Here is a 19713-nt window from a genome sequence, read left to right as displayed (position 1 = left end):
GCGAAGTATCCTGCTCACAGACTCGAGTTCCTCGCTTTGAAATGGGCTGTGTGTGACAAGTTCAGCCACTGGCTCAGCGGCCACAAGATCACTGTCTGAACTGACAACAACCCCCTCACATACATCATGACGAAGCCGAGGTTGGATGCGTGTGAGCAGCGCTGGGTCTCTAAACTGTCCCCATACTCGTTTGAGATCAAACATGTCCCGGGCAGACTGAATGTGGTAGCTGATGCTCTCAGCAGGACTCCCTTTGTCAAACCTCTGGGCCAGCATCTCCTGTCAGAGCCCTACTCAGAGTTTCTGGAACAAGTGTGCAGCATCGACGACAGTTGTGTGCAAGATGCATTCCATGTGACCTGTCTGGCTCAGTCTGCCGAGGACCACTCTCTGTGTGCTACTGGTGGCGTGTCATTGTCCGAAGAGGATGTGTCATCTCTCCTCTCCTCCTGTGGGGATTGGGAGTCCGGCCCGACGCAGAGAGCTGCTTCCTTGGCTGGTCACCTTGGCGGGCTAGCTCCTCCTGGCCAAGATGTGTTCTTCTCACTCTAATCCGCAGACCTGCAGAGCCACCTGAGACAGGATCCTACCATCGGGAGAGTCCTACACTTCGTTGAGAGGAAGCGGAGACCTTCGAGGCGTGAGCGGGATAAGGAGAGCATGATGGTGTTACGGATTCTGAAGCAATGGTAGAAACTTACCTTGTTGGATGGAACCCTGTACAGAGTCTCAAAGGACCAAGTGACCAAACACAGGAGGTTCCAGTTCGTTCTTCCAGACTCCCTGAAATCGCAGGCCTTGAGTGGTGTTCACGACCTGGCTGTCCACCAGGTTCAGCTTCGTACATTGTTGCTGGTCCGTCAGCGCTTTTCCTGGTATGACATGGAGAGGGATGTGCGAAGCTATGTCAGGAACTGTCCCAGATGCGTGCTCAGCAAGACTCCAGAGCCGGCAGCAAGGGCCCCACTGGAGAGCATTACAACTTCGGCTCCACTGGAACTTGTGTGTATCGACTTTTGGTCTGCTTAAGATAACAACAACATGTCTGTGGATATTCTCGTCATAACTGACCATTTTACCAAGTTAGCACGTGCCTTCCCCTGTCGAGACCATACTGCGAAGCGGGTGGCCAAGAAGCTGTGGGAAAACTTTTTTTGTGTCTATGGTTTCCCGCAGCGCCTTCATTCTGACTAGGGGGCTAATTTTGAAAGCGAGCTGATTGCCGAGCTTCCGGAGTTGTCAGGCGTTGGGAAGTCCCGAACCTCCCCATACCATCCCATGGGGAATGGGGGCACTGAACGTTTCAATCGTACTCTGGGTTGCATGTTGCGTTCTCTCCCGCCGAAGTCAAAGCACAAGTGACCTCAAATGGTCCAAACCATGACCTTTGCCTACAACTGCACGCAGCACGAGACGACTGGCTTTGCCCCATTCTATTTGATGTTTGGGAGGGTTCTGCGCCTGCCAGTCGATCTGTTGTTCAAGAACGTCCTGCGTGACGAGTCAGTCTGCGACTACAATGAATATGTGAAGTCTCTGGCTGCGATCTCCAGTCTGCCATGTTGCTGGCCCGGAAGAACTCGTCTCTGGAGCGAAAACATCAGTCGGACTAGTACAACAAAAGAGTCAAGGGCTTACCTCTTTTTGTCGGTGACCGGGTCCTAGTGGCGAACAGAGGCGGAAGAGGCAAGCGGACACTAGCCGACAAGTGGGAGCCGGATGTTCACACTGTTGTTGTTCCACACCTACAGGATCAGGGACCGCAATGGTCGTGTGAGGGTTGTCCACAGGAACCTCCTCTTATCAGTCAACTTCCTCTCTCTCGACAACACACTGGTTATGGAGGGTGATCTTGTCCAGGGTGTTGACACAGTGTCCCATGACCCCTCTACACTGCACATGCCTGATCCTGAAGCGGCAGTGTCAGAGCCTGACAGTGAGGCCGAGCATTCAGGAGTGGATTCATCCTCATGGCAGAACCCAGGTGAACATGATCGCACTGCTTCCTGGGTCTATGATCAGTCCAGCCATGCAGAGATGGAGTGTGTCAGTGACTTACCTGTTGAGTGCGCCCCCTCCCCTGCAGTAGATGTCCTCCCCACCGATGATGCTGCTCATCTCACACCGTCCCCCGTCCCCTTGCCCCATGCCCCTCCCCTCACTGACATCCTACCTCAGAGCCCAGAGAATAGTGTTCGCTCTAGGTATGGCAGGGTAGTGAGGCCAGTTCATAGGTTGACTGAAACCATGGTTCAGTTCAGTCCACGCTTTACTGTTGCTCCACAGTCTGCCTCCTTTCTGTTTTAGGCCTAATGTGTTTATATGGGTAGTGTAATGTAGGCCTACATTGCTGTTTGGTTCGTGTAATATCCACTGTGGAATTTGCCATTTCTTTTTTTTATTTTGGTTAATTTCGATTTGTGAGTCGTCTTCCCTTTGTACCCATTTTCGTGAGGTGTAAAAGTCACCTTGTTTTGTCCGTGGAGTGGTTTTAGATATGGTTTGGCGCTTTGCCAGTCTGTGGCCCTCCTAACCTTAGTAGGTGGCAGGTATTGCTGACTTTATTGTGGGTGTTGTGTTGTTGGGTGATTGCAATTTGTGATATGTTCCAATTTTTGTGTAATTCTAGGGGGGTGAATGTAGCATGGTTAAAAACGTCATAACCAAAAAATGTTATATAATTACACAAAGTATCACCACATTATTATTATTATTTTCATTGCCAACATTGTTATTTTATTTTATTATATCCTCAGGAAACGCTTATAGTAGCCCGTCCTTGTTGTGACCTCATTTCCTGTTAGTAGCCCCTCCCTGTTGTGACGCCATTTCCTGTTTGTAGCTCCAAAACGTATGTTCCCCCTGACTTCTGCCTCTTTCCCGCTTTGGACATGTAGAAAGAGGTATGTGTTCATTTTTGTCTGCCCCTGTAATTTATTTTATCCATTCCTAATGTGTCTTATCTCTAATGTGGGTCCCAATTCTTGCGTAGGCTATAGTAGGAGCTGATCTGACGTTTTCTGAAACCTGTCTTGTCTTGTTTATATGCGACAGGTATGTTTTATTTCTTTTTGTAAAAAAATTGTGTTGCTAGCTACACGGTCTTTCCCACTCTGGACATGTAGAAAGAGGCTACAGCAGGAGCTGATCTGACGTTTTCTGAAACCTGCCCTGTTTTGTTTATATGCGACAGAATACAGATCCCATGCATGAGAGAAGTTGTCCTGTCTTTCCTACACAACGCAATGAAAAAGTACACCGGTCACACCTGTAGTCTAAACAGCTCAAATTTTCATTTTAGCTGAGGCAGTTCCTTCATATATCAGTGGTTCACTGCATGCACAAAAAGATCTTATAAAAATTAACGTTTGGTTACAATAGATGTTTATGACTACACACTTTCTTAACACGGCACAAAGTGCATCATCATTGTAATCCAAGTAAATATTTTAATACAGATATTTCATGCAATTGACCCTTCCCAGGTTTTAATTTGCACGGCCACGGATTTCAACAAATCTCGGGAGCTCTTTTGTGAATCAAAACCTTCGTCACCATTCTCTGTGTAGTCATTCACAGCTCTATTCACATCGCAGAGCATATTTTGGGCAGGGTGGTGTCTGAATTTGCCTTTTGCCGGATGCTTTCTGAAAAAAAAGAACAAAGAAAGAAAGCCACTTTATTTTGTCATTGTATTCAACGAATTGTATTCTTACAACGAATTTGTTCCCTGCATTTAACCCATTCTGTTGTACAGGAGCAGTGGGCAGCTGCAGCGCCCAGGGACCAACCCCAGTTCATCTTTCCATTGCCTTGTTCAGGGGCACAGGCAGGAGTATTAACCCTAACATGCATGTCTTTTTGATGGTGGGGGGAAACCCATACAGACCCGGGGAGAACATGCAAACTCCCCACAGAAAGGACTTGGGACGGCCTGTGGTTCGAACCCAGGACTATCTTGCTGTGAAGCAGCAGTGCTAATCACTGGGCCACCGTGCCGCCCTGGTTATTTAAAGGAAACAAGAAGTCATCTATATACCAACTCATCTTAATTGTTGCGATATTATTGCACTATATTTTCTGTCTCTGAATCAGATTGGCCCAATTATAAATCATATGGGATAAATGTATAATTACCACAATTTAAAGACAACATAGATCTCGAAAGCATTTTAATAGACTCACCTGCTAAGTCATTCCTTGAAATTTCTACCAGCCCTTCATAGAGACCTTTAATTGGGTTCTCCCCTGCCATCACCATACCATGAAGCCAGATTAACAGCATCCGATGACCGTGCTCTTTAAAGCTTTTCATTCCTAGGTTTTCAATCCAAAATCATATACATTCTTACAAATCGAGCGTGGTTTAAAGACACAAATGTATGCATCAGAAGGATCATTTCCACCACATGAACTTTTTTCTGGAACAGATTTTGTTTTCAGGGACTTGGAACTTTTTTTTTTTACCACAGCAGGAACCAGGGTCAAATTCTGGAACCTTCCAGGAACCTCTTAGACCTACTTTGGGGTAGATACTTTTCCACCGCCCAGAAACTACTGGGGTGGAGTTTGCTCATGGAATGGTGCTGATTGGCCAAATGCAAACATCAGAATGACGCAAGCATGACTGAGAATGAACAACCGCCATGTTTATGTTTAAAAATGGTAGCCTGACAGAAAGCAAACAAACTGTTGGCTGTACTCATGGCATGTCGCTCGGAATTTACTTGTAATTTACAAAATCGGTTCTTGCACTGCTGTGGGAAAGCACGCTATCGAGAACTACGTACTTCTCGTAGATCGTTCCGAACTCATTAGTTATTCAAAATGTTCCTGAACCGTGGCAGAAAACTACCTGAAATGCCTTTGCATGTGGAATAAAAGGCATCAGAGATTTGTGGCTCACTGAAATGAGGGAATAGCGTCGCATTTTGACATCTGATCATACCAATAGTTGAGTAATGTGTTTCATTTGTGTTTTCATCAGTTTTTTCGAGGTAAGCATGGCTCACCTGTCCATTGTTGTTCTATAGCTCGTTTATGTGCATCAGAGAAGCCCCAGTGTTGAGCAAGAATCTTCCATTCTCCACGGCACAGATGCTTAGTAGCTAAAGTCCACAAGACAGAGCGAATGTGCTGTGTCTCTAACTGGTGATCCTGTTTGAAGCTCAACTGTCTCCCCACCCAGGCGTCTTGGTTGCTTCCTATATGATCCTGTTACCAAGAAGAACAGATTGTCTTCATGTTTGGGAGTACTTTAACATAATGTATGTACATACAATAAACACTTGTATAGGAATAGTTTGGATTTTTTTAGTCTCTCTATTTTATCCTCATCGTTCATGTAGTGTGTAGGTAGATTTCATTTTCACAATCATCCATCTCTTTCCTCATACTGGATACACGGAGCCAGCTTGTCATCTATATTTCAATGTAATTAATGGAGGACAAATCGACAATCCTCCTTCAGTGCAAAGAGACACTCAACAGTTCACACAAAGCCAACATGATGCTACAGCAGTCTGTCATAGTGAATAAGTGGTAATTTTAAAACTTCACACTGCTTTTTACGGTGGTTTCCTACTGCGACAACAAAGCCTACGAGAGATTACCAGCAGGAGACGTTCCACCATGACACTGAAAAGCAAAAACTAAAAGAGGATGTGTCTTGATACATGTTCAGTAATCCAGATGTAGCTGCCCTCGATATTTTCAACAAAGACGGAACGTGGAGAGTCTCAGCGGGTGCATTTATTGCCTCAAAAACTACACAGGTGCATTCTTGTCGAGCACCGTGAAAACTATACAGAATAGAAGGACAGTGACAACACAATTGGGCCAACTACTTCATAGCTTCACAAAATTATAAATGTATATGGTACATTATGGTAGCATTTATGGTACATATACATGTACCATAAAAGAAAACACATGAGCAATAGTAGGCCACACTCAACGTAAAACATGACGTACCTCGCTCTGCTTATCAAGGGGCTAGGTAAGTCTTAGAGCGCCATCTTGAGACACGTCTTGGAACAGATAGAAACTTGCCAGAAACTCTGCAACTTGCTCTTCGTCGCTAACAGTCTTCTGGTCTCAAACGTTTTAAACTCCTTTCAATAGTTTCGAATCAATTGCTGTTCAGTAATCACAAACATTTAGGCTAATCCTCGAGTTATGCAGTAAACACTACAATCCTTTTCATATTGTGATCTCACATGCACATGCCTTCACCTGCTTTCATCGTTGAGCCAATGTGAGCTTCTGCTAGTCGGACGGCAAGGAAAACATTCTTCAAAATAAAAGTCCCCATAGATAGGTAAAGCTATCTCAAATTAAAAGTACCCGTAGGTAAAAAACGACATCAGGGTTGTGGTCCCTTACACTGCCACCAATCATGTTATGATGAGTGAAAATACAGATTAACCATATTAAACGAAATATACATTATTCCATATAGGCTAACCATTTTAAGTTTCACGGCTATAGTATACTAGATTGCTAAAGAATACGCATGTCTTGAGTGGTTGAGGTGTCACTCCGCTAATCACTCACTCACTAGGAGAAGAACCAATTTCTGAATGGGCCTTTCTATGATCGAAGGTTTAGATGGATGATCCTGTTCTCCTACTAACACCTTTACATAGCGCACTAAACCATCACTCTCTTCCGTGGTTTCAAGCACACGCCCTAGATGACACTGGTTGGGATCTGTATTTGCTCTTGCACACGATTTGCAACAAAGACATGAAATCTTCGTGCTTCATTGTTGATATACGCCAGGACAATCTGAAAGTCTGTCCAGAAGAACTCTTCGTCAATATGCATTTCAAGTTCATTTTTCAGCATGACAATCTTGTGGAGACGACGGCTGCTGAAAGTTCCAGTCTTGGAAAGCTTGTGACCTTGGTCGATGTAACTCTTGCTTTGGCAATCACAAGACAGCAGTGGATTTCACCACTTTCATTTTTGAATCTGAGATAGGAACATGTCCCACATCCCACACCACTAGCATCCGAGAAGCGGTGCAGTTCCATAGTGACAGTTTTGCCGAAGTCTTGTGGGCAGTAACATCTCGGTATTAAGACTTCCTTCAGCTTCTGGAGACCGTTCTTCCATTCCTCCCACTGTGTGTTTAAGTCCTCAGAAAGTGGGTCATCCCATCTGATACCTCTATGGCACAGCTCCTGAAGGATGCACTTTCTGCTTAGGGTGAATGGAGCGACAAACCCCAGTGGATCGTACAAGGAAGCGATGACTGACAAGATACCATGGCGTGTTGAGGCCCTATCCGGCAAGTCGACATTGAAGCTGAAGGTGTCATATTCTAGTGTGACCACTGGATACCGAGTGCACTTTCTGCCGGTGTGGTATTCAGGCCAAGATTCAGTGGTTCGGTTGTTACTGCTCTTTCTGATGGGTCCATAGAGTTCAAGACTTCTCTTTCATTCGAGTTGAATTTATGAAGGCATAGACCTCCTCTTTTGCACAACTCTTGTGCCTCAACGACGAGCTTCTTGGCCTCTTCTATTGAGGGGATGCTAGTTAGACCATCATGCACGTAGAAGTTCTTCTCAATAAAGGCTGATGCTGTTGGATAGTTCTCTTTGTGTTGTCAAGCTAGGTACTTCAGGCCAAAGTTGGCACATCCGGGGGACAAAGCAGCACCGTAAAGGTAGACAGCCATCTGATACTCTTGTGGTTCACCTTCCACATCTCCGGTCTCCCACCAGAGGAACCTTAGGTAGTTCCGTAATTCAAGAGAGACAGACAACCGGTGGAACATCTTCTCGATGTCACAGATCACAGCTACAGTTTCTTTCCTGAAGTGACAGAGCACTCCCAACAGGGAGTTGATCAGGTCAGGGCCTGTCAGCAGCATGCCATTTAAAGAGACACCGAGGAACTTTGGTGAACAATCAAACACGACCCTTATCTTTTATGGCTTCTTGTGGTGGTACACCTCATGGTGGGGTATGTACCACACAGTCTGCCCTTCAGGTGTTTTAGGGGCTGGCTCCGCGTCACCTTTGATCATCATGTCCTCCATGAAGGTGGTGTACTGGTCGCGATACTGTTTGTTGGCCTTCAACCTTTTCTTTAAGTATTGCAGTCGGACTGTAGCCAGCCTTTTGTTGTTTGGTAGTGAAGGTGGACTGTTGCTCTTGAAAGGGAGAGGCATTTCATAGTGTCCGTCTTCCCTCTGACTGATGTTGTCGCTAAGAAGCTGTACAAAAGCGGACATCATCTTGGGATACATACTTGTCGTTGTCTTCGTATCTCCTTTCATTGAAGTCTGATTGCCAAGACCTTCAGCACATCAGTGGTAGATGGAGCTGATATTTCCCTCACTGCTACACGATGCACAACACTCTGGTTTCCCCGTCGATCCAAATGTGGGTTGGATGAGCCTACTATACTCTACCCGAGTTCAGTTCTTTGCGCAAAGGGATTGTTATCACTTCTTGTGATGACCTCAAGGGGGGCTAATGCTAACGGACAGTCATTTCCGATTAACAATCCCACTTCACAGCCTTGTAGGTAGCTTGTTCGCTAGATGTTTGAGATGAGGCCATTGCAGCACAGTCTTCTTAGTTGGAATGTAAGACTTGTCTACTGGAATGAAGTTGCGGGTGTAGGCTTGGCGTAGTTGGATCTGTTTTTCAGAGTGTAGCCCTCTAACTTGTAGACCATGAACACTTTTGCTTGCTATGACTGTGTCAACACCCGTCATTGTGCTAAGTTTCAGTTGTACTGGTTGAGTGTCTACTTTTAGCTCTTCAAGTTGATCTTCCAAGATGAACGTTGAGTCACTCTGCGTGTCGAGTAGAGCGTAAGTGAGAACTTCTCTCTGTGGCTCTTCTGTTGATGACATGAGAACTGAGACAATGCTTGAAGTGGCAGAGGCGCGTTGCATCACTGTGTTCAACGTGACCGTGTGAATTTCCTGGCTTGCATTGTCTGTGGAAGTGGAATGTTTCTCTAATGCTTCCACAGACCTTTTATCTCTCTCTTCATGCAAGCAGGTAGGGTGACGTCGGTTGCACGTGCCACAGGTATGTCATCTTTTGCAGTCTTTGTTGCTGTGTCCCTTTCTCAGACATCCTAAGCAGAGGTGATTTTCATGAATGAAAGCCTTCTTTTCTCGCATAGTTTTTGCTACAAAGTTCGGGCACTTGGTGACACCGTGCGTTTCATCTTCGCAGATGGGGCAAGGTGGTTTTGGCTAGGAATTGGATTATTCTTGATTCTCTGAGGTGGACTTGTTCTTATGAGTGCTAGTGTTGAGTGCTCTAGCTCTCTTAGGCACTCTTTCATCCGTGGGCTTGTTATTCATTAGGGAATGGAGAGACAATGGGGTTACAGGCTATGTGGGCTTATGTTTGAATTAACTCTGTGAAACATGAGAAGCTTGGGTAATCTCCAGATGCATCCAATTCTTTCACAACAACTTGGCTCCATCTACGCACGATCCACTCTGGTAAATGTTTAAGCATCTTGTGATTTTCTTCGCAATCATTTAGAATGGATAATCCTCTGACGTGGAGCATTGCCTCAACGCAGCCTTGCAGGAAGTCTGCAAACTCTCGAAGCACAAGAGGATTATTTGCACTAACCTTGGGCCATTTCATTAGCTTGTCTCGAAAGGCTTTCTGTACAACGAAGGGGTTTCCATACCTCTCTTGTAGGACTTTCAAAGCCCCTTGATATGCATCTTCTGAATTTCTATAGAAGAATCCCTCTACAGCCTTGAGAGCATCTCCAGCAAGGTAGTTTTTCAGATAAATCATCTTCTCGCTAGCTGGTAGAGGCTGCCAGTCTATCAGAGCCATGAAGGACATTTTCCAGTCTATGAACTTTAAGGGTTCGCCAGTGAATGTCGTTGGCTCTGGAGCAGGCACACGATTCATACTTAGCGAGTTTATGATTGCTTGGGTTAGACTACCTTTCTCCTGAGTCACTGGTATTTCATGGTGCGCTTGCAGAGTTTGGAATGTCATCGCTTCTGGGTTTACATGAATTTTCGATTCAATATTTCAAGGAACAGACAGCGTTTTGTTATCAATCTCTTCATCACAGTGCTTAGAATCATCGTCAAAACTGTTGTATGCCCTCACCCATGCCGCTGCTACTCTAGCTTCTTTCTCAGCTTGTAGCAGCTGTAGCTTTGTCTTCTCTTCTTGCAACTCTGTCTCTAGTTTACAAAGTCGTGCTTGCTGAGTATGAATTTCATGCACGGACTTAGCTTGTTCTTGTTTAGCTGCAAATTCTGCCTCTGCATCAGCTCGCTTGCTGGAGGCCTTGGAGGTGGCATTTGAGTGGTTGTCTGATCTCTGCGATAACCCTGGGATTACTATTTCTGTATTTGTGCCTTCAAAGACAGACATATGCTCATCCTTATTTAGCACCATCCTCACTCTTTCCTTCTCAAGATGGACATTGAAGGCCTCATCAACGGTCTCTAGACAGGCATCCATTTTATGAACAATATCTGGAGTAGCAGTGCAGTTTCATTGGATGGGCTCATAATGTTGGCTTATTACGTTGTGCCTTGCTTGACTATCCCTTTCAATTTTATCAAGGTCTTCTTGTGAACAGAATGATTTCAGTGCTGTTCTAGCTTCTCTTGCTATCTCCATCCAGGAGTTATAAGCCTTGTTAAATGCCTTTGCATGTTTCTTTGTTTCTTGATCGTGCATCTCTCGGCCCTTGTCTGTTAAGCTTCTTTCATGAGAGCTTGACCTAACCTGTTGTGTGTCAACCGTTGTCTCTTCAGAGATCGACATTTTGTTTGGCTTGTACAGCTGTATGAGATTAACTTATGACTTTAGAGTGTCTTGAGTCTGGGTTTGAACTTCAGTGAATATAGACTTTCTTTTAGCACTGAGTGACACCACTAGACATACACTACTTTAGACACCTAAAGAATTTCTATCAAACAAACACTGAGCAAATCTCAAAGTACAGCACAATTACACAATTTTCCCTTTTTGATTGTCTTACAGTAACACAGGTTCAGTAGTTCTAAATTTAAGAGATGAAATTAACTGTAGACCTATTCTTAGATCATGTAACTAAAGTATTTAAATCCCTTTACAATCAGAGAATATACAATAATTTTCAGGTAACTTTCAGTCCAATACGTGGATATCAACTTTAGGTTACTTTGGTTAGAAAAAAGTCTCTCGCTGCATCTGTGCATTCGGTAGCCTACTGTACTGATCTTGCCTGATGCACAAGTCACTGCAATCCTCCCAGTACTTAACAGCATACACTTATTTGCTCTGTTTACGCTGAGGGACCTAGTCCTCGGGGTGGACCAATTTCTGGTGCAGCGTGTTTTGGAATTTGAAAGCATCTGAAACGCAATGTTTGGAAAATACAAGTCTCAACTATTGCGACACTCCTGCCACATATGGAATCACCACTGGTTTACGTTTAGGCAGTTGTTGTCCTTCTCCTCTCTTCGATTGGCTGGTGCACTGTTTGGGCATCTTCCCGGCTTTGACAAACGCCCAGTTAGAAGAGAAAGAAAGCCACTTTATTTTTGTCATTGTACAGGTTACAACGAAATTCATTCTCTGCATTTACCCATCCTATTGTATAGGAGCAGTGAGCAGCTGCAACACCCGGGGAACAACTCCAGTTCTTCTTTCCATTGCCTTGCTCAGGGGCACAGACCGGAGTATTAACCCTAACATGCATGTCTTTTTGATGGTGGGAGGAAACCGGAGCATCTGGAGGAAACCCACGCAGACAAGGGGCGAACATGCAAACTCCATACAGAAACAACCTGGAATGGCCTGGGGTTCGAACCCAGGACCTTCTTGCTGTGAGGCAACAGAGCTAACCACTGGGCCACTGTGCTGCCCTAAAGAGAATAATCACCAGAGGTACACAAAGTACACAACTCCACTACTTGAGTTAAAGTATAGATACTCTTGGTCAAATATTACGCCAATACAAGTGAAAGTAGTTCAGTCCAATTTTTATTTGCGTTAAAATACTGGAGTACCTGCTTTTAAAAATACTCAAGTATTCAAAAGTACATTTTCTTTTTAATGTCAGCGCATTGTTGCCACAATGAATTTACAGAACCTAATGACTCTGAAACAACCTACTGAATGCACTGACTTGCTTGTAGAACCTGTAGAATAAAAAGCTTGTAGAATGTTTCGTATAGTCCCATAAATGATAATTAGTGTGGGATGAAGTGTATACACACAGACACCACGCACACACATAGATATCCATCCATCCATCCATCCGTCCATTATTCAAACCACTTATCCTGCTCTCAGGGTCACGGGGATGCTAGGCCTATCCCAGCAGTTACTGGGCGGCAGGCAGGGAGACACCCTGGACAGGCCGCCAGGCCATCACAGGGCACACACATACACACACACCTAGGGACAACTTAGTACAGCCGATCCACCTGACCTGCATGTCTTTGGACTGTGGGAGGAAACCGGAGCCCCCGGAGGAAACCCACACAGACACGGGGAGAACATGCAAACTCCACACAGAGGACACAGAGGACCCACCAAGGTTGGACTACCCCGGGGCTCGAACCAAAGACCTTCTTGTTGTGAGGCGACTGCACTGACCACTGCGCCACCGTGCTATATATTTAAAGTACTATATACATTTCCCATGATGCTTTGAGAGGGTTGGCCCTAAAATTGGGGGGAGACGGAGAGGGTGAGGGTAGGAAAAGAAAAAACCTATGTGGTGGGATGATCCAGAAATCTTGGTGTGGATAAAGTGATTGTTTGGATGTCACTGCTGGAGTTAAGTTGGAAGTTATGTATCTGGTGTAACTGCTGGCGGGGTGTGTGTGTGTGTTTTAGTAAAACCGCTAGTTTGTTAAGGTTGCTAGTGGGTTTCACCTCGGGACGTTGGACACTATTCGGGCTGCCGGAATTAAGCTAGCAAGCAAGGAGAACGCTACAGCGAATAACCAGAAGGACCCCTTTTCTCGTCCCTGTGGCGTTTGGTAATGTACATCCATTTTTTGTATCGTCTTTCTAATTTTTTTTTTCAGTCATGCATGATTTTTTTTTCTTTTTGGATAAGTACTTTTCCGCTGTGCAGCGAAACTGAGCTGATATTTTAGCTGTGGAACTGGTTATTGGAGAGCGGGAGCCGGACGTGCGCATCACGTGATCGGCGTCACCTGTTTGAGCCGAAATATCAAAGAACGACTACAGAGGGCGGCCGCGTCATTTTTTTAACTTCCGCTTTGGGTCATTCCCACAACTCATCAAGCGCGCCAACGTTGATCCCGATCATCTAGACTACTACTACTTTCGGCTGCTCCCGTTAGGGGGCGCCACAGCGGATCATCCGTTTCCATTTCCTCCTGTCTTCTGCGTCTTCCTCTGTCACACCAGCCACCTGCATGTCTTCCCTCACCACATCCATAAACCTCCTTTTTGGCCTTGCTCTTTTCCTCTTCCACCTCCTGTCTTTTCATCAGTGCCACTGTCTCCAAACCATACAACATAGCTGGTCTCACAACCATCCTGTAAACCTTCCCTTTAACGCTTGCTGGTAGCTCTCTGTCGCAAATCACTCCTGACACTCTGCTCCACCCACTCCACCCTGCCTGCACTCTCTTCTTCACCTCTCTCCTGCACTCCCCGTTACTTTGGACAGTTGACCCCAAGAATTTAAACTCATATGCCTTCGTCACCTCCACTCCTTGCATCCTCACCTTTCCACTGTCCTCCCTCTCATTCACGCATAGGTATTGTATTGATATGACAAGTACATGCAGTATCAGTTCATGATGTTATACCGCTGCACCAGTAGGTGGCAGTAGCGTAAGGTTGTCGTGCCATCCTAGTTTTATATGTGGAAAGAGCGACGAATAAAAACGCTCTGAATCAAGACTCCGGTCTACAAGCCTCGTCAGTACATGGTACCAGGAGAAACATTAAATTGAAAGGACGGACAATGAACTCCCTTCGTCAGCCAGACGAGTTAAAGTTGACTTGGAACGTCGACGAAAACTGGAAAGCTTTCACGCAAAGTGTTGAACTGTATACTCTTGCTATCGGTCTAAAAGATGACGAAGAAAAGCGGGAAATAGCATTGTTGCTAACTGTAGCAGGGCGCGCCGCACCGGATGTGTACAACACGTTTGTTTTTGCGGATGCGGAAAAAGACAAGTACGAGGCTGTAATAACCACATTTGACCAGCACTGCACACCGAGACACAACATGGCCTACCAAAGGTGTGTTTTCAGAAGTCGTCTCCAAAAGGAGTCGGAGTCAGTTGAACAGAATGTCACGGACTTACGGCTTAAAAGTCGTTCGTGTAACTTCGGGACATTATGTGAATCCCTGATCACAGATCCAATAGTGATTGGAGTGAGGGACAAGAACGTGAGGATGCAACTTCTCGAAGATACGGACCTCACGTTAGAGAAGGCGATAAAGATTTGCCAAAGCACGAGGATGCAAATAAAGACTTTTGACAACGGCGCCGCGGCCGAGACAGCTGAGAGGTGGATGCTGTGCGGCTGAAACAGCTGAGGTGGATGCTGTGCGGCAGAAACAGCTGAGAGGTGGTTGCTGTGCAGCTGAAACAGCTGAGGTGGATGCTGTGCGGCTGACACAGCTGAGGTGGATGCTGTGCGGCTGACACAGCTGAGGTGGATGCTGTGCGGCCGAAACAGCTGAGGTGGATGCTGTGCGGCTGACCCAGCTGAGGTGGATGCTGTGCGGCTGAAACAGCTGAGGTGGATGCTGTGTGGCCGAAACAGCTGAGAGGTGGATGCTGTGCGGCCGAAACAGCTGAGAGGTGGATGCTGTGCGACTGACACAGCTGAGGTGGATGCTGTGCGGCCGAAACAGCTGAGGTGGATGCTGTGCGGCTGACACAGCTGAGGTGGATGCTGTGCGGCCGAAACAGCTGAGGTGGATGCTGTGTGGCTGAAAGAAAAGAGAAGAGGCAACATCAAGTCGAACAGAAAAGTGCCTCAACAGCAGGAGAGCGCGGGCTGCAATCGGTGTGGCAACAGGCACGTGCTTAACAGTGCCCAGCCTTGGGGAAGGGCTGCAGGAAGTGCGGAGGTAAAAATCACTTTGCCAAACGTTGCTTCACAAAGAAGAAAGTGCAGCTTGTGGAAAACAAGGGTGACAGCAGCAGTGCTGAGGATGAGACACCGTTCTTCGTGGAAACAGTCAAGCTCGTGGATGAAGTGAGTGACAAAGAGGAAGAATGATGGGAATGATGCTGAGAGCACTACAGAGGACGAATGGATAGCACATGTGGATGTGAACGGCACAGATGTTTCACTGGAACTGGACACAGGGGCGCAGGTAAATATCCTGCCAATGAAAGACTTCTACAGACTGAGAAAAAAGCCCAAGGCGCGTGATAAAAAGGTAAATCTAAGAACTTATGATGACAAGCCTATACCTACAAAGGGAGTGTGTAGCGCCAACCTGTCTTGCAATGGTGAAAATGTGATTGCACCTTTTGTTCTTGTAGATGGGGAAAGGCAAGCACTACTGGGGTTGAAAGCCTGCATGGCTTTAGGACTAATAAAAATAGTCCGTGTCATTAACACAGAGAAAATGACACAAAAGCAGACAGCAGAAGCCAATAACTGGGTTAAAGAATACAGAGAGGTGTTCAAAGGAATAGGCCGCTTGCCAGGTGAACACAAAATTAAGCTGAGGGCTGATGCAGAGCCAGTCGTACACCCAGCAAGGAAAGTGCCAGTTGCACTCAAAAAGAGGCTGAGAGCAAAGCTAGATACCCTGATAGAAGAAAACATTGTCAGGAAGATTGACGAGCCAATAGAATGGGTTAATTCCCTAGTCATTCTAGGAAAGTCAGATGGTGATCTGAGACTGGGCATAGATCCCAAGGATTTAAATAAAGGGATTCAGCGCGAGCATTACAGGTTACCAACCAAATCAGACATAACCAGTGCTATGAGTGGAGCACGCTACTTCTCCAAACTTGATGCCTCATCTGGTTTCTACCAAATAGTGCTAGATGAAGAGAGTGCCAAGTTATGCACATTCAGTATACCATTCGGGAGGCATTGTTTCTTAGGACTACCTTTTGGTATAAGTTCAGCCCCTGAAATATTCCACAAAACTATACAGCAGCTGTTTGATGGAATAGAAGGGTTTGGTGTATTCATTGATGATGTGGTAATGCACGAAACAGGAATGAAAGAAACCAAGAGCAATGATACTACACTGAGAGAACGCCCTAAGAGGCAGATAGATAAACAAAAAAAAAAGATTGTAAAGAGCATGTAAAAGAAATGAGAAATGTGTATACATGGGCCTACAGTAAAATGTTTTGTTTATAATTGAGTGAGTTGCTCAAGGAATTTATGTTATAGTTTTGCAGTGTAAAAGCAGAAATTTTGGGTTAGTTAAAAAAGACAGGGCTATGGTTCATAGCACGTTATCTGTTTTTATTTTCTTTAAAAAAAATAAAATAAAAAGGGAAGATGTATTGATATGACAAGTACATGCAGTATCAGTTCATGATGTTATACCGCTACACCAGTAAGTGGCAGTAGCGTAAGGTTGTCGTGCCATCCTAGTTTTATATGTGGAAAGAGCGACGAATAAAAACACTGAATCAAGACTCCGGTGTGCAAGCCTCGTCAATACAGGTATTCTGTCTTGCTCCTACTGACTTTCATTCCTCTTCTCTCCAGTGCATACCTCCACCTCTCCAGGCTCTCCTCCACCTGCACCATACTCTCGCTACAGACCACAATGTCGTCCGCGAACATCATCGTCCATGGAGACTCCTGCCTGATCTTGTCCGTCAACCTGCCCATCTGCATTGCAAACAAGAAAGGGCTCAGAGCCGATCCTTGATGTAATCCGACCTCCACCTTGAACCCATCTGTCATTCCAACCACACACCTCACCATTGTCACACTTCTCTCATTCATATCCTGCACCACTCCTACATACTTCACTGCAACTCCCGACTTCCTCATACAGTACCACACCTCCTCTCTCGGCAGCCTGTCGTATGATTTCTCTAAATCTACAAAGACACAATGCAACTCTTTCTGGCCTTCTCTATACTTCTCCATCAACATTCTCAAAGCAAACATCGCATCTGTGGTGCTGTTTCGTGGCATAAAACCATACTGCTTCTCGCTAATCATCACCTTTCCTCTTAACCTAGCTTCTATTACTCTTTCCCATATCTTCATGCTGTAGCTGATCAACTTCATACCACTGTAGTTGCTACAGTTCTGTACATCGCCCTTGTTCTTGAAAATCGGTACCAGTATGCTTCTTCTCCACTCCTCAGGCATCCTCTCACTTTCCAAGATTGTGTTAAATAATCAAATAATCTAGTTAGAAACCCCACTGCCATCTCTCCTAAACATCTCCATGCCTCCACAGGTATGTCATCAGGACCAACTGCCTTTCCACTCTTCATCCTCTTCATAGCTGCCCTCACTTCTTCCTTGCTAATCCACTTAACTTCCTGATTCACTATCCCTACATCGTGTCTGTGAATGTTCTCATTCATCCAGGTCATGGTTATCCAAAGGAGTTGAATCAAGTGCAACTGGACTTGGTATATATCCGTGAAGACGTTTCGCCTCTCATCCAACAGGCTTCATCAGTTCGTGCCTTTCTGACTAGACCAAGCTAGTCTGACTGGCTGGTGATGAAACTGAGATATTTATCCTCTAGGAGTCGTTATCAGAGATATTGATGTCCATGGCTCTTTTGTGTTCCGACGTTTAGCCACGCCCGTCGTTATCAGAGCTATTGATATGCATGGCTCTTTATGATCCGATGTTAAGCAGCGACGGTCATTGGGGCTGTTAGTTTTGACTTCGTTAGTGCTCCATTCAGTGGTCATGAGTTGTTGGAGCCGTTAGTGACCGACTGTTGTTCTTGGAGGCTAAGCTTCTTGAGTCTCCTACGTAGAGATGAAAGGATGGCATTGTAAGTGGGAGATAGGTGGTGTCGCAGACCTCCTCCTCTGTTGAGGGATGGTGATCTGTTCAGGGACCATCTGTTGAGGGACCATCTCCTCTGAACTCCACACAACAGTCTTCCTTCTTCAACTTCCACAATTTGATCTTCGGCTGTGTCTTCACTCGCTTCCTCTTCTTGGTCTCCAAAGTCATCCTACAGACCACCATCCGATGCTGCCTAGCTACGTTCTCCCCTGTCACCACCTTGCAGTCTCCAATCCCTTTTAGATCGCGCCTTCTACATAAGATATAGTCCACCTGTGTGCACTTTCCTCCACTCTTATACGTCACCCTGTGTTCCTCCCTCTTCTTGAAATATGTATTCGCCACAGCCATTTCCATCCTTTTCGCAAAATCGACCACCATCTGTCCTTCCACATTTCTCTCCTTGATTCCATGCCTTCCCATCACCTCCTCATCACCCCTGTTCCCTTCACCAACATGTCCATTGAAGTCCGCGCCAATCACCACTCTCTCCTCCTTGGGAACCCTCTCCACCACGTCGTCCAACTCACTCCAGAATTCTTCTTTCTCATCCATCTCACACCCAACTTGCGGGGCATATGCGCTGATAACATTCGTCAATACACCTTCGACTTCCAGCTTCATACTCATCACTCTGTCTGACACTCTCTTCACCTCCAGCATGCTCTTGACATACTCTTCCTTCAGAATTACCCCTACCCCATTTCTCCTCCCATTTGCACCATGGTAGAAGAGTTGGAACCCACCTCCGATACTCCTGGCCTTACTCCCCTTCCACCTGGTCTCTTGCACACACAATATGCCTACCTTTCTTCTTTCCATTATATCAGCCAGCTCTCTCCCTTTACCAGTCATAGTGCCAACATTCAAAGTTCTGACTCTCACCTCCACATGCCTACCTTTCCTCCTCTCTAGCTGCCTCTGGACATGTCTTCCCCCTCTCCTTCTCCTTCACCCAACAGTAGCATAGTTTCCACCAGCACCCTGCTGGTTAACAGTACCGGTGGCGGTCGTTGGTAACCCGGGCCTCGACTGATCCGGTATGGAAATCTTGTTTATGATCCACATATTTGATGTGGCAAAGATTTTATGCCGGATGCCCTCCCTGACGCAACCCTCCCCATTTGTCCGGGCTTGGGACCGGCACTAAGAATGCGCTGGCTTGTGCATCCTCAGTGGCTGGGTTAACGTTGATCCGGATCATATTGGGTTGAAATAATTGAATGCGGAGCTTCGTTTAGAGAAATAATTAGAAGTGAAAACTTTTTTTTTGTTCGTTTGTCCAGATACGAGTGTCAGCACACATTCTGGTCTACATCTCATTGTTATTGTTTGTAATAAGAACAAAGGGCTATAGTTACTTTTGCTCTGTTTCAACATAAGAGTTGGTACTATTTTGAAACAGCTATATTCATTTAATGTAAATCATTGTTTTTATCAAAAGTTTTGGAATACAAACTGTGATTCATTTTCACATTATGTACTGCTACTACTACCACTACTACTACGACTACTACTACTGCTACAACCACCACTACCACTACTACTACTACCACAACCACTACTACTACTACTACCACCACCACTACTACTACTACTGCTACCACTACTACTACCACTACTACTACTACTACTACTACTACTTTCGGCTGCTCCCATTAGGGGTCACCACAGTGGATCATCCGTGTCCATCTTTTCCTGTCCTCTGCATCTTCCTCTGTCACACCAGCCACCT

General features: G+C 45.6%; 1 protein-coding gene across 1 annotated transcript in view; it reads right to left on the bottom strand.

Moving 5' to 3' along the window:
- Nucleotides 1–3487: 3487 nt before the first annotated feature.
- The window catches only part of ankdd1a (ankyrin repeat and death domain containing 1A), a 165615-nt gene continuing 149389 nt past the window's right edge, over nt 3488–19713 (bottom strand). Inside the window, exons 13-16 of the mRNA XM_056279135.1 lie at nt 6600–6619; nt 5013–5182; nt 4186–4317; nt 3488–3647 (exon numbers count right to left, since the gene is read on the bottom strand). Of these exons, the coding sequence (XP_056135110.1) occupies nt 3586–3647; nt 4186–4317; nt 5013–5182; nt 6600–6619 (384 nt within the window). The 3' untranslated portion in view covers nt 3488–3585. The remainder of the gene's footprint in view (nt 3648–4185; nt 4318–5012; nt 5183–6599; nt 6620–19713) is intronic.

The sequence above is a fragment of the Lampris incognitus genome, chromosome 4 (assembly GCF_029633865.1).
Source record: "Lampris incognitus isolate fLamInc1 chromosome 4, fLamInc1.hap2, whole genome shotgun sequence".
NCBI classification, from domain to species: domain Eukaryota; kingdom Metazoa; phylum Chordata; class Actinopteri; order Lampriformes; family Lampridae; genus Lampris; species Lampris incognitus.
This window is presented reverse-complemented; position numbering and strand designations above follow the sequence as displayed.